Source organism: Cricetulus griseus (assembly GCF_003668045.3).
Source record: "Cricetulus griseus strain 17A/GY chromosome 1 unlocalized genomic scaffold, alternate assembly CriGri-PICRH-1.0 chr1_1, whole genome shotgun sequence".
Classification (NCBI taxonomy): domain Eukaryota; kingdom Metazoa; phylum Chordata; class Mammalia; order Rodentia; family Cricetidae; genus Cricetulus; species Cricetulus griseus.
In genome coordinates this window covers 77227121-77245494 of record NW_023276807.1, presented here as the reverse complement: position 1 = coordinate 77245494, position 18374 = coordinate 77227121, and the positions used below count along the sequence as shown (strand labels likewise).

General features: G+C 43.5%; 1 protein-coding gene and 1 pseudogene across 5 annotated transcripts in view; one reads left to right on the top strand and one right to left on the bottom strand.

Moving 5' to 3' along the window:
• Window positions 1-3734: 3734 nt before the first annotated feature.
• LOC107979144 lies at window positions 3735-4117 on the top strand (annotated as a pseudogene).
• Window positions 4118-13846: 9729 nt separating this feature from the next.
• The window catches only part of Sptbn1 (spectrin beta, non-erythrocytic 1), a 158585-nt gene continuing 154057 nt past the window's right edge, over window positions 13847-18374 (bottom strand). For 3 of the 5 annotated variants that reach the window (XM_027387935.1, XM_027387937.2, XM_027387936.2), the window contains 3 exons: window positions 17508-17681; window positions 15992-16034; window positions 13847-15162 (listed from right to left, as the gene is read on the bottom strand). In XM_027387935.1, coding sequence (XP_027243736.1) covers window positions 14944-15162; window positions 15992-16034; window positions 17508-17681 — 436 coding nt within the window. In that variant the 3' untranslated portion in view covers window positions 13847-14943. The remainder of the gene's footprint in view (window positions 15163-15991; window positions 16035-17507; window positions 17682-18374) is intronic. The other 2 variants (XM_027387933.2, XM_027387934.2) reach the window with 1 other exon arrangement.

Sequence of the window (18374 nt, the reverse complement as noted above, 5' to 3'; positions counted from 1 at the left end):
GTCCAGCTGGGACAATCCTTTGCTAGGGCACAGCTGAACTCTCCAAATTGTCAGTTGCTTGGCTCAGAAGATAGATACGCACACACACATATTTTAACCATTAATGTTCAAACTCATTAGAAAATGTTTTTGAGCAAATACCTTGAGATGTGTTAATAGTCATGTGCCACACTGACTATTTTTTTTATCAACGAGGGACCACAAATATGATGACTATGTTTAATAGTTGGTAATGATGAGACGTGATTGTTTTAATGGATTGTTGTTTACTTTGTTATCTTAGAATGCTCTCTTTCTACTTCTAAAATAATAATTTTATGTGAAACCATGTGCCTTATTTTGCTGGCAACAGCTTTCTGCATCTGGTATTTACTACATCTCATGATTGCATGAAGGAGCCACGTTGTGCCATGACTTACACTATCCAAAGTTATTCAGTGATGATTTTCCAGAATGAATTACCATCATTAAGCAACCCACTAGTATAGATAGCAATACACAATATAAGGGAATTTCTAATATGCTAATATATCAAATAACTTTGCAATTCAGACAAAACAAAGACCCTTTAAAATATGATGTATGGACATTCTAATTTCTTCTTTTTAAATGTTTTATTTATATATTTTTTGAGAATTTCATATATGATACATGTTTGGGCATATTTGCCCCCTCTAGTTTCTCCCAGATGCCACTGCCCTTGAAGGACATTCCTGATCTAAACTACAGCACATCCCATACTCCAATCAGTTACTTTTCGAAGTTAGCCCTTAGTCCTTCAGCAGCACTTAAAGACGCTGCTTTCCCTACTACAAACAGTAGGAAGCTATAAAGGAATAAAATTAAAAAGTTTTTTTTTCAGGAAAGGTTGTTTTTCCTTAGGCCTATGAAAAGCAGAGGTCATTAGTTTTTAATCCTAAAGGATAGTAGCCTTGGATAAATCTAACTATCCTCCCTGAAATGCAGAGTTGTTTAGGCCTGACCTGGAGTTTGGCTTAACCTAAGTGATTTGCAAAGCTGTACAGTAAGCATGGATTTGCTTTGGGATACAAGGAGAGAAGCACTTGTTAATAGATGCTTACCACAAGCCTCACTGTCTGTTGGGGCAGAACTGGGACCCTGCCAGCAAAGACAACACAGAGCATGGATGGGCATGCACCCGCATTTTTCTTTAAAAGTCAGAATCTGCGGTTTGGAATACTTGTCTGTCCCAGAACTGTAGCTTTTAGGCCTCAACTTAAAGAGGGAGCTGCTACAGTGTTCAGTAAGAGCAGATGTTTGTCTCTTCCTGAAGATGGCGACACAGGACCATGTCATTAAGACAAGAGCAGCTCAGGACCTACAGCCGGTTGATGCTGAAAATAAAAGTCTTTCCCTTACTTAAATACACATCATTCTTTTAAAGTATAAATAAGCAATAGTTCTGGGTCAGTTAACTTAAAAGCTGAACTGTTTAGACCAGTGGTTCTCAACCTTTCTAATGCTCAACCTTTCAATACAGTTCCTTATGTTGTGGTAACCCCCAACCATACAATTTTGCTACTTCATAGCTGTAATTTTGCTACTGTTGTGAACCATAATGCAAATATCTGATATGTGAAGAAGTTGAGAACCAAAGGTTGAGAACCACTGATCTAGACAGTTGTTTGCTTTGTAATAATAGCAGGACAGGGATATATTTGTTCCTAGTTGTCCAGGATTCATTTGGTCAGTGGATGTCATGAGTCTGTTTCAGTTTTCACATAAAGAATTTAATTTAGCTACAAAAAATCTCAGTTTCCTCACTACCCCTCAGCTAATTCATTACTCATCCTCTATACAACATTGCCTTTCCAGTGGAAATGTTTGTTCTCCACAAAATCATTCGCCAGTTTTGGTTTACCTGCTGTCCAAGAGATTGAAGCCCTTTGGGAGAAATGGAGGCACCATCCATCAGATGCCATTTGTATCTGCCCTTCCTGAAGGTGGAATAGCAGAGAAATCTAGGGCCGCAAGTGGAGATTTTCCCCAGACTCCAGGAAAAGGATGGGATGAAGGTCCCACCAGATGAAGCCTGGTTTTCTTCAGCTGCATGAGCTGATGCTTGCTAGAATTGTGCAATGCTGTAGCTCAGTGTGAATACTGGCCCAGCATGAGCAAGGTCTGGCCTTGGCCCTCAGCACTGTGAAAACAAGGCCATGTCTTCCATATGTTACCTCACAGTCCATATTACTTAGCTGTACTCTAAAATTTGAAGAGGACTGAGGTTTTTTGCAAGTCAGAGACTCTTAGTCCATGTCTTCTCTGGCCCTCATTTCATTATCTCTCTCCTTCTGCCTAGTGGCTTTATTGGACAGAAGTGAAACCATCCTTATGAACAAAACAGAAAAAGTTTTGTTGTGTTACTTTGGTGTCCCAGTGAAATAGTCTTTCTGGGATGCAAGCTCTCAGGTCTCCAAGCCCTCTAATCGGGGACTGACAAGGAGGCTTACTATGGCCAATGTGACAGTACCAAGTGTAGTGAAGACAGAGGCCTGACAAATCCTTGCATGTGAGCTCTTGTCCTTTTCAAAGTCCTCATCCTGGAGCTGCACCACTGAAGGGTGAAAGGTCACGTGGCTGGAGATCCTAGGTGATGAGGGGCCATTTGAACTTGCAGTCATCTGCTGAATACATCTTTCGAACAACCTCAGTCACCCATGGTGTAACAGAAGAGTCATAAGAAATACTAAATGCTTTAGCTACTATACATCGCCACAGCTTATTACCCAGAAACAGATAGCTGAGAGACATGGTATTAGGTTGCCCTAGTAACGACACATGGTGCTGAATAGATTTCTCCTGGGAAATGTGGCTGCATGCACATGATTGAGCCCTAACTTTATATCCAACTGAAGTGTCAGGAGGGTGCAACACATGCTGTAATGTGCCTTTGAGACATTCAAAACACAGTTGTCACCCCACGCAGCCCTGTCCATCCCTGCCTTGCCAGCATCTCTATCAGGAGCCTCCCTGGCTGGCACTTGGACAATGAGTCCTATTTCTGAACATGCTGACAGAATACTGTGATGCCATGGCTTCAGAGAATCATGACACCTCCACTGTGGCAAATTATCCTATGTGTTGGCTTTATTATTTTACACAAGATTGGGCATGTTCAGGGTGGTATGGCTGTAGACCCTGTGGTTTAGAATTCTATGTAACTATGATTTTTAAATCTCTAAAATTAGAAATGTAATTTTCTAAATTATAATTAACACCTATAAGCTTGGTGGACTGGGTCATGACTATAATCTCAACAGTACTCGAGAGGCTGAAGCAGGAGTATTACCATGACTTCAAGACCATCCATGAATATAGTGTAAGACTCTGTCTCAAAAACAGTGGTAGTGGTGGGAGTGGGCTGGAGAGATGGCTTACTAGGTAAGAGCACTGACCACTCTTCCGGAAGACTGGGGCCCAATTCCTAGTACCCACATGGCAACTCACAAATGTCTGTAACTCCAATTCCAGGGGACCCAGCACCCTCACACAGACATAATGCAGGCAAAACACCAATGCACATAAAAATAAAATAAAATAACCCCAAACCACCAAAACTCCAGATTTAAACACTTCTAATATTTGGATCAATCTTTTAAATTATTTGTCAAATTCATTAATGAAATGTAAATCCTTTTTATTAAAATACAAATTAGTAAAGATAGTTTTGAAGTTCATCTACAGAGAAAGCACGATTGGCTTTCCAACTTGAGCCTGGCAGAATGGCTCCAGCAAAGAAGGGTGGCGAGGAGAAGAAGGGCCTTTCTGCCATCACTGAGGTGATGACCTGAGAATACACCATCAGCACTCACAAGCACATCCACGGCGTGGGCCGCAGGACAAGTCTTCCTCGGGAACTCAAAGAAATCAGGAAATTTGCCATGAAGGAGATGGGAACTCCAGGCTCAATAAAGTCATCTGAACCAAAAGAATAAGGAATGTTCCATACCATATCTGTGTACATTTGTCCAGAAAAAGTAATGAGGATCAGGACTCACCAAACAAAATCTATACATTGGTAACTCATGTTCCTGTTACCAAGTTCAAAAATCTACAGTCAATGAGGATGAGAATTAACCTGTTGGATGTCAAATAAAGTTGGAGAACTGCCAAAAAAAAAAAAAAAGGTAAGAAAAGAATGGACTGGTTAATTAAATAAAGTGGTATGTGTCCCGGTTAGTGTTTTTTTTTTTTTTTTTTTGTCAACTTGATCCAAAGTAGTGTAATCTGAGAAAAGGAAACTTCAGTTGAAGTTTCTAAATTATCAGTAACTGTTAGAACCTATTTGTGTCGGAAGCTAGGCTGAGGTAGTAGGATCAACCTAGTCTGCATAATGAGACCCTTACACACACACACACACACACACACACACACACACACACACACACACACACACACACAGCATCTTTTGTTTGGGAAATATTTTCCTCTGACACCTGCATTTTGTTTCATTTCATTTTATGGTTTATTTTTGAGTCAGGGTTCTACTCTGTAGTCCAAGGTGGCCTAAACTCACTCTGTAACCCATAGCAGTCGTTTTGCATCAGTCTCCCAAGTGTGGAGATTACAGATGTGTGCCACCACACCCAGTTGTCTAATTGAATTTTAGAGTGCTAGGTATTTATATACTCACTTTATCTTAACATTATTTCCCTCCGTCTGAAGTCTAAGAAAAATTCCACTGTTTTAATTTGACATATTTTTATTTTTAAAAGCTTAATTTACTTTGAATTCATTTCTCTGGGCAATTTTAGTTGAGGGTTTAAAGTTTTAAGATCATCTAAAAAATTGTGTGTGTGTGTGTGTATGTGTGTGTGTGTGTGTGTGTGTAGGCCAGAGCTCAACCTCAGGAGCCCTCCACCTTATTTTTAAGACCAGGCTTCTCATAGACTTGGAAATCACTGATTTGGACAAGCTGGCTTGGCAATAAGCCCCAGAAAGCCCGCTGCCTCTGCCTTGCCAGCATTAGGATTACAAAAATGTGCCTCTGTGCCCAAGTTTCTTTGCATTTATCCTGGGATGATACTCATGTCCCCATATTTGTGTGGCAAGCACTTTATCAGCTGTGACATCTCCTCAGCTCTAATCCAGACATATATATATATATATATATATATATATATATATATATATATATTGTTTTGCCTACATGTATGTCTATGTTCTGTGTGTGTACCTGGTGTCCTCAGAGGCTAGAACAGAGCATAAACTCCCCTAAGGCTGGAGTTACAGATGACTGTGAGCCACCATGTGGGTGCTGGGGATTGAACCTGGGTCCTCTGGATGAGCAGCCAGTGCTCTTAACCATTGAGCCATCTCTCCAGCCCTCCTCATCCTAATTTCTTTATAGCATTCATTGAAACTCTCCTTTCATTGATCCTGTGGCTTTCCTTTTACTTTTGGTTAGGTCAGCATCCATTTCTGTATTAGCTATTATATTCCATTGATTATATCAATACAAAAGCCTAATGTGGTTCCCATCATGGTCATTTTCCTCAGTGCTATTTCTTCTTTCAGTGTGTTTATTCTCCATCTAGTTCAGCTAAAATTTATCTTTTCAAAATAGTCCCAGGCTTTTAAAAATGAGAATTTGTCAGAATTGTCTATGAGTACAAGTCGGGGAGGAATAGAAGAGAGCAAGAAAAGAGATACCTTAATAGAGGGAGCAAGTCTAGGTTTAAAGAGAAATACGGCATTAGGGAAATGTTCAGAGATCCACAAAGATGACCCCAACTAAGAATCTAGGCAGCAGTGGAGAGGCTGCCATTGATGCCCTTCCCCTACAATGAGATTGATGACTACCTTAATTGCCAACCTAAAGTCTTCACCCAGTAGCTGATGGAAGCAGAAGCAGGCACCCACGACTAAGCACTGAGCCATACTCCTGGTCCAGTTGTGGAGAGGGAAGAGGGATGAGCAAAGGAGTCAAGACAATGCTGGAGAAATCTACAGAACTAGCTGACCTGACCTCGTGAGAGCACACAGATCCCAGTCGTAGAGATGGGGAACCAGCATTGGACTGAAACAAACCCTCTGAATGTGGGTGCCAGTTAGGTGGCCTGGGCAATCTATGGGACCTCTAACAGTGGAGCCTTTTTTTTTTTTTTTTTTTTGGTTTTTCGAGACAGGGTTTCTCTGTGTAGCTTTGGAGCCTATCCTGGCACTCGCTCTGGAGACCAGGCTGGCCTCGAACTCACAGAGATCTGCCTGCCTCTGCCTCCCGAGTGCTGGGATTAAAGGCGTGCGCCACCAATGCCCGGCTGGAGCCAGTTTTTATCCCTAGTGCACAAATGGACTTTGGGAGCCCATTCCCTACGAAGGGATACTATTTCAGCCCAGATACACAAAGGAGGGCCTAAGCCCTCCCGAAATGATGTGATAGACTTTGATGATTCCCCCATGGAAGACCTCACTGTCCTTGGGGAGCGGATGGGGGGCGCTGGTAGGTAGCATGGGAAGGATGGCAGGGAGAGGGAACAGGAGTGGAAATGTAAAATGATTGTTTCTAAATAAAAAAAATGGAACATTGTTCTTATATGTCAGCACCATTTTTGTTGCTTGTTGGGTTGGTTTTATTCTCACAGGTCACATATATCTTACACTAAAGGTATCTCTAGTAGGCAGAGGTACTCGCTATACAGCTCTCATCTAGCATGTCACAAGCACTGGTTTCCATTCTCAGTATTAAAAAAAAGAGTTCCATGGTATTTTATTTCAAAGTTGAAAGAAGTGTCATTATAATTTTATAAGTATTCCTTGGATAAAAGAGCCCTTGATTCCATATTAACTCAAACATGTTTTTTTGGGTGGCTCTATTACTGTATTGGGAAAGAATTTCCCATTTAGATTTTCTGGGAATATCAGGTGTTTTGATATTTAAAATTCTTTGGTAATTCTATTAATTTGGGGAAGAAAAAAAGTAATGGCCTCACAATGGGCACTTTATGGCTGGTGGGCAGTACCTGAGTAACAGCACCTGAGGTTGTCCTTGGGCCAACACATACATGTGTGTGTGCCTATGCATCTATATATAACCACATACCACAGCACACACACCTAGATTTGACCTGGGAGGCCGAGACAGGAGTTACAGTGATATCCTGTCTACAAAAAGATGATTCACTCAGTCTGCTTGCACAGCTGTTGAATGGACACAACAGAGGCTCTTTGGTCTGTATTAGTCACTTCACTCCCCTTGTTGCTGTCACAGCAATACCTACAGAAAGGGGTAGGAGAATTTAATTTTGCCTCATGGTTTCAATAGTTTTCGTCTCTCATGGAAGGAGTGTCAATTCTGGATATTCACATGGCTGGAACTGGGCAGTAGGGAGAATGCATGGAAACTAGAGGGGCAGATCTGACCTCCAAAAGCCCCATCCCTAGAGATCTAATTCCCCCAGCCAGGCTCCACAACCCTCAAAGCAGTGCCATAAACAGCTTAAAGAACGAACCTGTGGGTGCTAGTTCCAGATTTAAACCATCCCGTGGCCCTTTCCAAGAAGGCCCTCCATCAGGGATGTGGTGCAGGGTTAGCTCCTCTTTTGCTAATACTAGTTTCAAGGCCACGGATTCTCAGCTCACAGAGAAGCAGGAGGGAATCCAGCAGGTATTAGCTCAGAGTGAGAGTGAGTTCTGGACAGGGTGTCAGAACTCTAGTCTCTGGAGTTATACATATAAGAACAAAATGCTGAGCTGCATGTCCTTTCCCTGTACAATCAAGATGTTACCCCCAGTTGCAGCAAGGGTTCGATAACATAACTCTGTGTGGCATGACTTTATGGCCAGCGGTTACCTGTTATTATTAGCAAGAGAAAGTCATTGCCTGAGAACGAAGAGAGGAAACAAGTAGAGCCAATTGCTCATTCCATATCGCACCCCTGGCTGCCTGGCCTATGGGTTGTTCTTGCATGCTCAGTTCTGCTCACACTCAAAGCCACATCCACAGAGCCTAGGCTTGTACAGCAGAAGAGCCGGACACAGCCTCCTTTCAAGCTCTAGACAACACAGCTGAGTGAAGATGAGGCAGTGGAACAAGCCTGGCAGAAGGTCAGGAGGGCCTTGTCCAAAGCTTCAGACACTACAGTCATGGCCCAGCAGCTCTGGCGTGGATGGCTTCCCTTCCTTGTGGTGACAGTCCTGCTCTTAGAACCAGCAATACCTCAGTGACTGCAGCATCACTGTGAGGTCACATGAGTGACATAACGTGAGTAGATGGCTAAGGGGAGACCTCAAACATGCCCTGGCAGCTAACACTTGCAAATGTTGGTCACAGCCAATGTGGCAATGACATTCCTCTTGGTTGGGCTCCAAGTTCTATGCAATGGAATATATAGGCCGTCCTTCAGCCCTAGAGCCCAAGGACCAAAGACTCAAGGGGCATCTTTTATGTTCCCACATCAGGGCTCTTCCTCCCTCTCCTCTCCTCTTCAACTGTGGTAGATGATGGGAATATTAAGTACCAGAATTTAAAAGGACAGGTTCATCTCTGAAAACTAGGGCCCTATCCGGTAATTTAAATTCTTCCCCTCCTGAAGAATGTTGGACATTCTGCTTCTTCTCTTCCAAATACTGGCAATACCCTCTTTCAGCAAGCCTCACACCTGGGTCAACAGCTTTCCCCAAGCCCATGAGGACCTTCTCAAAAGAAACACACTAAAAGTACCATCATCTTTGAGAGGACCTTTTTTCAAAACTCTTTTCTTGTGGCCCCCAGCATTGCCACCCTCTAGTTTGTCTATTCTAGGATATGAACACAATAAGCCAGAGCTCACCAAGGAGCAGACACAGGCTTTGTGAGTACATGGCAAGCAAGTAAGGGAAACAGGCATTCTTCTTGATTCTCAATTCTAGGGATTTCCTGCCCAGTGCTTTTCTTGCTGATTCTTTGGTAGAGATTTTGCTAATGTGTAAATTTACAAGGTGTGTGTGTGTGTGTGTGTGTGCGCGCGCGAGCGCGTGTGCACGCGCGCTCGTGCGCGCACACATGCACACACGCGAGAAAGTGAAAGAGAGAGAGAACCGACATGTATGTGTACCACGTGTGTGGCCAGTACCCATGAAAGCCAGAAAAGGATGTCATATCTCCTAGAATCATAGCCACAGTTGGTTATGAGCTGCTAGTGGTGGGTGCTGAGAACCCAGCCTGAGTCCTCTACAAGGACAAGTATTCTTAACTGCTCAGCTGTTTCTCTCCAGCCCCAAGTGTAAATGTATAGCACCACATCAGCATTTTTCCTGCTGACCTACAGTGTGTCTGAAGTATTCTTCCAACAGCTTCTGGAGCAGGGCCCACTCGAGGACCTTCCTCCTCAGCGACCAGTGTCTGCTCTCCCAAGCCAGGTGTGGCCTGAAGTAGCATCTTGGTTGGAAAATAGAGAGGCACTTTTAGGATTATGCAATGCCACAGGACAGTCTTCAGTACATTGGCAAATGTGTTCAAGAGCAAAGTACCACCAGATGGACAGAACTGAATTATGGACAGTGTGTTCGCCTCTGAATCCCAGCCCCTCCCAAACATAGAGGCTGAAACACAGTGTGGTTCTAAAGCTCCTGAGCACTGCTTTCTGGAGTGGCTGGCACACAGTGGGTGCTTGGCAGTGGTAATGGGAGTTGCTTGTCCCGGGGCTGGCAGGAAAATTCCATAATTTAACCATCCTGGTCTCAAAGCTCATGGTTTTTCATCAAAGAGCAGAAGATAAGATGAAAACTAAGATAAAGTGATCATGCGCACAGGAACAAGGCCCTACCTACAACCCACAAGAAAAGATGTGGCAGCCATGTTTAAGAGTTGGCAGCAAGAAAGCACCTGATCGGTACACCAAGAACTGGCTTCAGAACACACTCTATGCCACGTTCATTAAGTGGGTAGACAGTCCCCTTATAACGTGGAGGCAGTAGTTCTCAACCTCCCTAATGCTGTGACCCTGACCCTCCAATATGTTGTGGTAACCCCAACTAAAAATTTATTTTGTTGCTATTTTATAACTGTAATTTTGCTACTGCTATGAATTGTAATGTAAATATCTGATATGCAGAATATCTGATATGTGACCCCCAAAGGGGTTGTGAGCCACAGGTTGAGAACCACTGCCTTAGATGAAGACCTTGCATGGGAGATTAAAACACTGAGTAACAATTTCCCTTAGAAAATTAAGCTTGAAGAACAATGGAAATAATTTACTAAAACAGACTAAAAGGGCAACTCACTCTTGAGTAGATGCTCCTGGGGGATGTGCTATGCACTAGGACTTCGCCTCAGTGCCTTATGGAACTCTCCCAGGTTCTACCCTAGCTAGACACCAACCCCATAGAGAAAGTCCCCATGTTACCTTACTGTAAAATGCCTTCTCTTTAAAGATGAAGTTGGAGGAAACTTTCCACTGCCTCCATTCTGACTTGAGACAATCAGTCTCCAAAGTGTGACAAATATTTGAAGGGACAAGTGAAGGTCAAATGGAAACTTTCAAGCCCTGTTGCCTCTTGGGGCCCCATCATGTTCACCCTCCAGGGGACAGGAACAAAATGAACCAGGGCTCAGCAAGGAGCAGTCATCGGTCTTGAGTGCAGAATAAGTGAGTCCTTTGCCAAGTGCTGTTTGCTGAGACTTGACCTCGATCAGAACAAAAGTAAACTTGGATTGCTGGATTTGAAAGAGACACCACAACCAAGACAGCTTCAGATACTCTGACCCAGGAGCCCTAAGTGTTTTGGGAAGCCCTATGCCAAGCTAGCAGTCAGAGCAGACTCAAAATGAAGAATTACTTTGGAGTAGTGTGAATCCTACCACACCACCTTCACTTTAGCCTGGTTTTCTAGTACTAGGGTTTGGTGGTGCCTCCTCCTTGAATGGGTCTTTAGTTCAAACCAAAGGAAGCCGGGTATAGTGACATAAGCCTGTAATCCTAGCATTCTAGAGCCCATTGCAGGAGGGTCACCAGCTTGAGGCCTAGGCTGCAAAGCAAGACCCTGTCTCAACCAACCCACCCACCGTCCGTCCATCCATCCATCCATCCATCCATCCATCCATCCATCCATCTATCCATCCACCCCATCCACCCACCAGAAAACCCAGGTCTAATTCTACTTTGTGAAATCCTTCTTTTAAAAAGGTTGACCTCTCAGATAAACAGTCAACAGTCAAGGACAAGGCAAGTCCTCCCACACCAGACCAGTGGAAGCTGTCCTTTCCAAGGTGAAAACTACTCCCACCCTTTTTTTTTCTTGAGGGGGTAGCTTGTCTTCAAGTTGGACTTAAACCTTGGAAACCTTCTTTAAAGTTTAACCCAGAGAATTGGCCGACCAAAGGAAAGGCAGGGGCTCAAGAAGAAACTATGCTTCAAGGGAAAGTGTTTCAGAAACCAGAGGGGTTTGGGGAACAGCAGTAGGACCAGTTAGGTACACAACTCCAGATTCAGAAAACACACTCTAACAGCGACCAGTTAGACAGCAGTCACCTCAGAGTAGTCTGTTCCCTATTAGGCTTGCACAGACTTCCATAGCAACCTGTGGGAGGGTATAAGGGAGATCAAGAGGGAACCAGGGTAAGAGTTGGGAGACAGAGGGCCATTTGTCCATATATTACAGGTACAGTAAAAGTTACTCAAAAATGAGACTGAAAGGGAAAATCGAGAGACTATTCAACAATGATTTTAAGCTCTCCCAGAAAGTTTAGGTGTCTTTGCTCCAATAAAGCTCACACACGAATGCTCATGATCATGGTTGTATTCCTAAGTGTTCCAATGAGAAATGCCCTTCAGTAAGTTAACAACTAAATAAACGATGGTATGTCCATTTGATGGGGGAAGTTCTTCTGTATATGTTTATCTTATTGGTTGTTGAATAAAGCACTGTTCAGCCAATGAGGCAGCAAGTTAGGCGGGACTAAGAGTCAAGGAGGATTCTGGGAAATATAGTAAAATCTTGTGATCCAGGCAGGAAGTGACATAGCAGGCTGACTCAGAATATAAGCAGGGACAAGCAGGAAGTCGTCTCTTCCTCCTCTTCTCTGTGGAGCTTGCCATGTAATCCCAGGAAGCCAGGACGCATTCCACTGGCATCCTCCATAAGATAAGTCTTATAAAATATAAAGATTAGTAGTTATGGTTGATAATTAAGACTGAGTAAGCATTTAAGAAATCCTAGTCATTGGCCAGCAGCATTGTAAATAATGTGTTATTTTGGCCACCCATGTGGCGGGCGGAACTCGGGCAGCATGGCAGAAAGATTTATCGTTACATCCACTACAGCAAGTTGTTCAGTAGCAACAAGAACAAACTACTGACTCTTTGTGGGATATTACTTTAACAGATCTCTAATTGCACCAAGAAAAGCCAACCCTAAAATGTTTTACCATCCCGTACAACTCCATATGAAGTCAGGTGGTTGCCAGAACTTTAAAGGGCAGGTGGAGGTGGAAACGGATGTGAAGAGGATGGAGGGATCCTTATGGAGACACGGCTGCTGTGTCTCCCACCCTCGATGACACCACTCTGGATGTCATTCGAGCCTTATGAGAAGTTACCACCAGGGCAAAGTAGACAAAGGAACTGTATCTCTTACAGTTGTACAGTGGCATCTCGCCTTGCCAATCAACTTGTGGTTGTGGTCACACTCTTTGGGTGTGGTTTCAGGTGCAGACTCGACCCACTATAAGGCAGAGGAGGATCGGGCCTTGCTCTCTTGGGTTTCAGAGAGCATCAGAAGGGCAGAGACTGTACCTTCTGGAGCACGAAGACTGAGGTGGTTATTTACTCTCATCTATGCAAGTGCCTCCCTAATAAACACTTAATTATCATTTATCTTGAGTCTGGTGGGCTCATTTAAAGCCTGACTTCACAGTTGCATGCCAGGTTACAAATACTGAGGGTAAAAAGGTTTAACTAAAAAGCAGTTGGGTGGCCAGGTATTGGTGGCGCAAGCCTTTAATCCCAGCACTTGGGACAGGCTGAAGGACCCCCTTTAGTCAGAACAGCCTATGCAATATACCAACATCCTGCCACAAGCAAACAAGCCTGTGTGTTTATCAGCAGTGTACTCGTGAGTCTTTGTTGTTACCCTGATCTTATGTATACAATATGGGCAAAGCAATAGAAAAGTATTGATGGAAAACAAAAATCCAATTTTGAATTGGAACATAAGCTTAAGCTATTTTTTTTCTTTAGGTAAGGCCTAGCACCATCATGAGTGTTCTTTAAACTCAGATTCTGACTTTGTTTGTAAGACTACTTCCCAGCCTAAGGGTTTCTTAGATAAGCAGCTGGCTGCAGTGACAGAGACAAGGGCTGTGTTACACAAGCTGAACAGTTTACCTTTCCAGATAGGGAGAAAGCTACCAACAAATTCCTAAGGCTATATATAAAGAAATCCCAGTGTTTCCCACCATACAGTTTCCCTGAATACAGCCATGTCCATTTGTTTTTGTATTACCAGGAATGACCTTTGTCTAAAAGGGGGAAGCAATAGGGGCAATACAGCTTTGCATGGCTTAAAATACTTATTACCCCTTGCTCCTTTGGAGAAAACATTTACCTACCCCTATGTTGGGGCTCAAAGCTACAACAAGCTACAAAATATGAAATTTGTATGTGTCATCATTCAACGCTGCTACTCATTCTTTATTTACTACAGCTTTCAAAGCCAGGTGTTGTGCGCGCGCGCGCGCACACACACACACACACACACACACACACACACACACACACACACACACGGAATGTGACAAAGGAACCCAGATTCATCATATAATGCTTTGTTAATTCTTCCCTTGCAATTTCTCTAAGAGGCATGCATGAACATGGGAGGAAAAAATACCCGTTAGTCACTAGGCTAGATTTAAAAGCATTTAATGACATAGCATATATTTAACAGATAGGGCAAAAGTTGAGAGGTACAGGTCGTACGATGGAGCACCAGGCCTGAGCGACCACTTCCTGTCCAGGCTCAGACTCTGGAGTTCATTCTTGTCAATGCCATTTTGATTGTGCAGTAAGATGAAAATTTGTCATTACAATAGTTACAGTGACAGAGAAATGCACACTATGTATCAAAGAGCAAGGTAATGAAGCAAATTATAACAGTGTGGCCACGCACAAGCAAGTAACCATTAGAGTAACATTACTTTGTCCAGTAAATGCTTCAGTCCCACTTATACACTTACCAATGATTTAAAGGGTTTATTATACATCTAGTTTTATTATACTTTGTTCTAGAATTATCTCAAACATACAATATAATGTATTTCAGAAAAAAAAGATTGAAATTACAGATTTAAAACCTTATCAGTTTTCTATTCCTTCTCATATACTGACATTCTGAACTGTCACAGCAACTGATGCAGAAAAGCTGCATGTCATGTGTTAGTAAGTGATGCCAGGTACAAACAGTTTGGCCTGTAGGTTTACATGGAGCTGCACTATGGCTGCAGCAAGAGATCCTAATACACAATCTGTTTAACAAAGGTTATACCCATCGTGGGCACTTGTAATAGTCAAGACTCAGGGTAACCACTGAAGTGAATGGAGAATAGTGTCAGGAAATCCGTCCATCGTCTCTGAAGAGCACAGGAAATATTGTGTAAGCACCGCTGCCTTGCAAACCAACAGCATCAGAGGCGGGTTATTTCCAACACAGCCTCACAAAATTGAGGAACAGTTTAAATATTGAGATCTAATCTATATAATTTCATTTAAAAACAAAAAATCTGGCCTTCCCTCTGCACCTCAAACTTTTGTAACTTGGAGATAAATTGTTTAGGTATGTTTCCCCCACCCTCGGAAATACTCTATAAATTAAAAAATTTATTTTTAAAAAAAGAAAAGAAATCAACTACATGGAGGAACATTAGGCACAGAGTAATGTGTTGGTCTGAGCTTGCATGCTGGACTCTCACTGAAAGGTAAGAGAAGGGCAGGATGAGAGGGAAGTTCACTTCTTTTTGCCAAAAAGGCTGAACCGCTTTTCTTTGTCTTTCTCTTTATCCTTCTCCCTCTTGCCGGGACTAGACTCGCTGGTGATGGTGACAACGCTGGTGGGTAAGGTCTGCGCCCGGCTGGATGCTGGCGTACTCTGGGTGCTGGCGGACATGTCATGTTTGTCAGAGGAGATGGCGGAAGAGATGGCCTGGATCCACGTGTTCATTTCCTCCTAGACAGAGGAAGGGACACAGGTAAGACTTGGTTAAGATGGTGGACATGAGGTGTTCAGGTCTTTCCTTAGGAGCAGTGCCTCTAACTAGTTCACGGTTCCTATATGAATCTCTGCTTTCTCAGCACCAAAGAGTGGATATGGCTCAGCCTGTCAGATGAACTCAGTGCTATGGCACCCATAGGCCACGCTGGAAGACTAGTCTAAGGCTGTAAGACATCATTCTCATCCTAGAAAGTACGCCCCCTTCCTCCCTTAAAACAGAGAAACATTTATTTCATTTATGTTTGTGCATGCATGTGAATTGTGCATGTGTGCATGTGCGTGCACGTAGATCAGAGGACAGTTTTTTAAGAGTTGGTTCTCTCTTACATAAAGTAAGTAGGTCCTGGGGAATTGAAGTCAAGTCATCGAGCTTGGTGGCAGGTCCTTTACCATCCAAGCCATCTTACAGGCCCCTCCCTTTCTTTTCTATAGTATCTCTCTTGGTAGGAGCCTTTTCATTTGAAATTGTTGCGCATGCTGTCATCATTCCAAGGTGGCACGGTTAACGATAGTGGAGTACAGTGCAGAGGCACCATGACATGCACCCCATCCTGGGTCACCTCATCGTCCCTTGCCCCACAAGGAGCAGTGGGCAAGGTCTTTGCTCCTAGGCTCCAGTGATCTAGAAGATGCTGTACTAGCTTTCCTCCCTTGGTGAGGGACAGCAAGATGGCATTTGCTGCTTTTAGCCCAGTATTAGTGACTGTGGAGACCAGACAGACATCCTTCAAACACTTCCATGCTCTTCAGTATCTGAGAAAATGAAAACTAAGTAGTAACTTACGTCATCTTTGGCTTGGAAGAGGTACTCGTTGCCATCATTTAGTCTGTAATTTCAAGAAAATGACAACTTACAATTGTGTAGGTAACAATTTCATGTTAGGATGTTAAAAAATAAAAAATTAGATCCCCATATGAGTTACAGGCAGGCCATGGTCCTCACTTCAGAAATGTCAAATGAGCACATGCACCATTGACTGACAGGCTGGGGATAGCCCCATGATCATTAGAAATTCATACATAGGCCGGTCAGTGGTGGCACACACCTTTGGTCCCAGCACTTGGGAGGCAGATGCAGGTGGATCTCTGTGAGTTTGAGGCCAGTCTGGTCTACATGGTGAGTTCCAGGACAGGCTCCAAAGCTACACAGAGAAACCCTGTCTCAAAAAACAAAAAACAAAAACAAAACAAAAAGAACAAAACAAAACAAAAATGGGTCACACGTTCACCAGACCAACCCAATATGCACAGGGAATCTGGTCTTCAATCCAACAGAAGGACCAAAAAGCCCCAACTACAGAAAGGCTTGGTTTTGTTATGGCAAATGCCACTTGTACTCTTTAACTGTTGACCAGAAAGGAATTCAGAAGAAAATTCTTCAACAATAGTGAGTTCTCTTAAAATTCTAGCTTCTAGATTTGTGTCTCCCACATCAGCAAATTCTAAAGTTGACCAACTGATATGGAAAAGGTCTCCTAGATTTTTCTTATGGAAATGAAAGTAGCCAGGCCTGGGAAGCATCAGCATGATGCAGTGATGCTTGGCACTAGGGTTGCAGCAGTAGAAACTGACTGAGGTCCACGGAAGGTAATCTAAGAAAAAACAGTTAAGGGGTCAGGCTATCTGGGACTCTTGTGACAAAATATCTGTCTCTATGGTCCAAATCTATGTGTGCCAGTGCACTCATGCAGGTCAACAGGCAACCTGCAGGTCAGTCCTTCCCTGCCATCATGTGGGCTCTGAGGGGAGAATTGGTGTAGTCAGGCTTGACCAACCAAATAGTCTGCCTATTTCCAAACACAAGGAGAATGGGGTGTGGATGTGTCCTCAGGAGGTGTCTTCCATAAGGGGGAATCATTTAGAAACAGAAGTGTGGAAGAGCTGGGGAGGATGGTCTGCCTTACCCAAATACTTCCTGTGTCTTCTCAGGCTCTGAGATTACTTACAGTACCTTTCTTCTGGAGCAAACAATGGCAATTCCTGAGTCTGCACAAGCCAGAAAGACTCAAAACGGTTTTTAACGTTTTGAGTCTTAAAAGTGAGATGCTTAAAAGCCCACCAGCAGTGCAGGGAACAGAATACTCCAGGCCATGAAATGAAGGCTTCTTTTCCTGAGTCCAACTGTACAGCTGAGCACAGGAAAGTGCTGCCTTGGTCTCAGTAGGCTGTATGAAGCCTGGGTGTTCACCTTCTTAGGGACTGAGACTGACAGGAGGAAGCACACTCACACAGTGCTTTTGTGGGAATACCAACCCCAAGTGAGATGAACGTACCCCAGGAAAACACGTGACAATGCTCACCTTAGCTTGAACACATGCTTCTTCTTCTTGTAATCAAGGGCCACTTCACAGACAGCCTCTTTCAAACTCACAGGGACCTCACTGTGGTAAGGGATGCCAGAAGCAGCACTCTTGGCATCTTTATAGAAGCCCATTTCTTGGTTATTTATGACACAATAGACATTGTGCCAAGACCTGAGTGAGCATGGGAGAGAAAGGAAGACCGAGGTTTTGCGTCTCACACATGAAAATGATCTTCACACACCGCTTTTGTTAAAAGCCTTCCTAACCTGAATTGATAGGGAACAACCCTCCACCCCACTCACCCCCACACAGCCTCTTGGGGACACAGCACATGTAACTCAGTAGCAGCTTGGAAGGACTACAGCTGTCTGCATTAGGGGACATGCAAGCTGCCATTCCGTTCCGTCACACATTGCAGCTTTTCACTGACGCCCAGGAACACAGGCAGGGTTCCTTATTCTCAGAGGAGAATTCTCACAACCACCCCCAGATTTAGTGTCATTCTTTCTGCGGTCCAGCCACTGGCAAGGGGGTAGATCCAGGGCCGTTAGTATTTATGGCATCCTTGTTAGAATATGTTACAGATCTTAGATGACAGAAGTCTTTGCACAGTGGATGCCTTATGTGTACACAGCAGTCTTAGACGTTTGGTTTAGAGTTAGGTATGATTTCATCTCAGCTTTGCCATTTATTAGATAACTTAAAAAGTATGCTTTTTATAATCTGTCAGAGCCCCTGCTTCCTCATCAGCTAAATAATGAAATTAGAGACTGGTGGGAGATATGGTGATGTGAAGACTCACGGAGAAATGGTGAGTCTTGGTGAATGCGAAAAGATTGCTTAAACTCACTCTAGTAGGCTCCT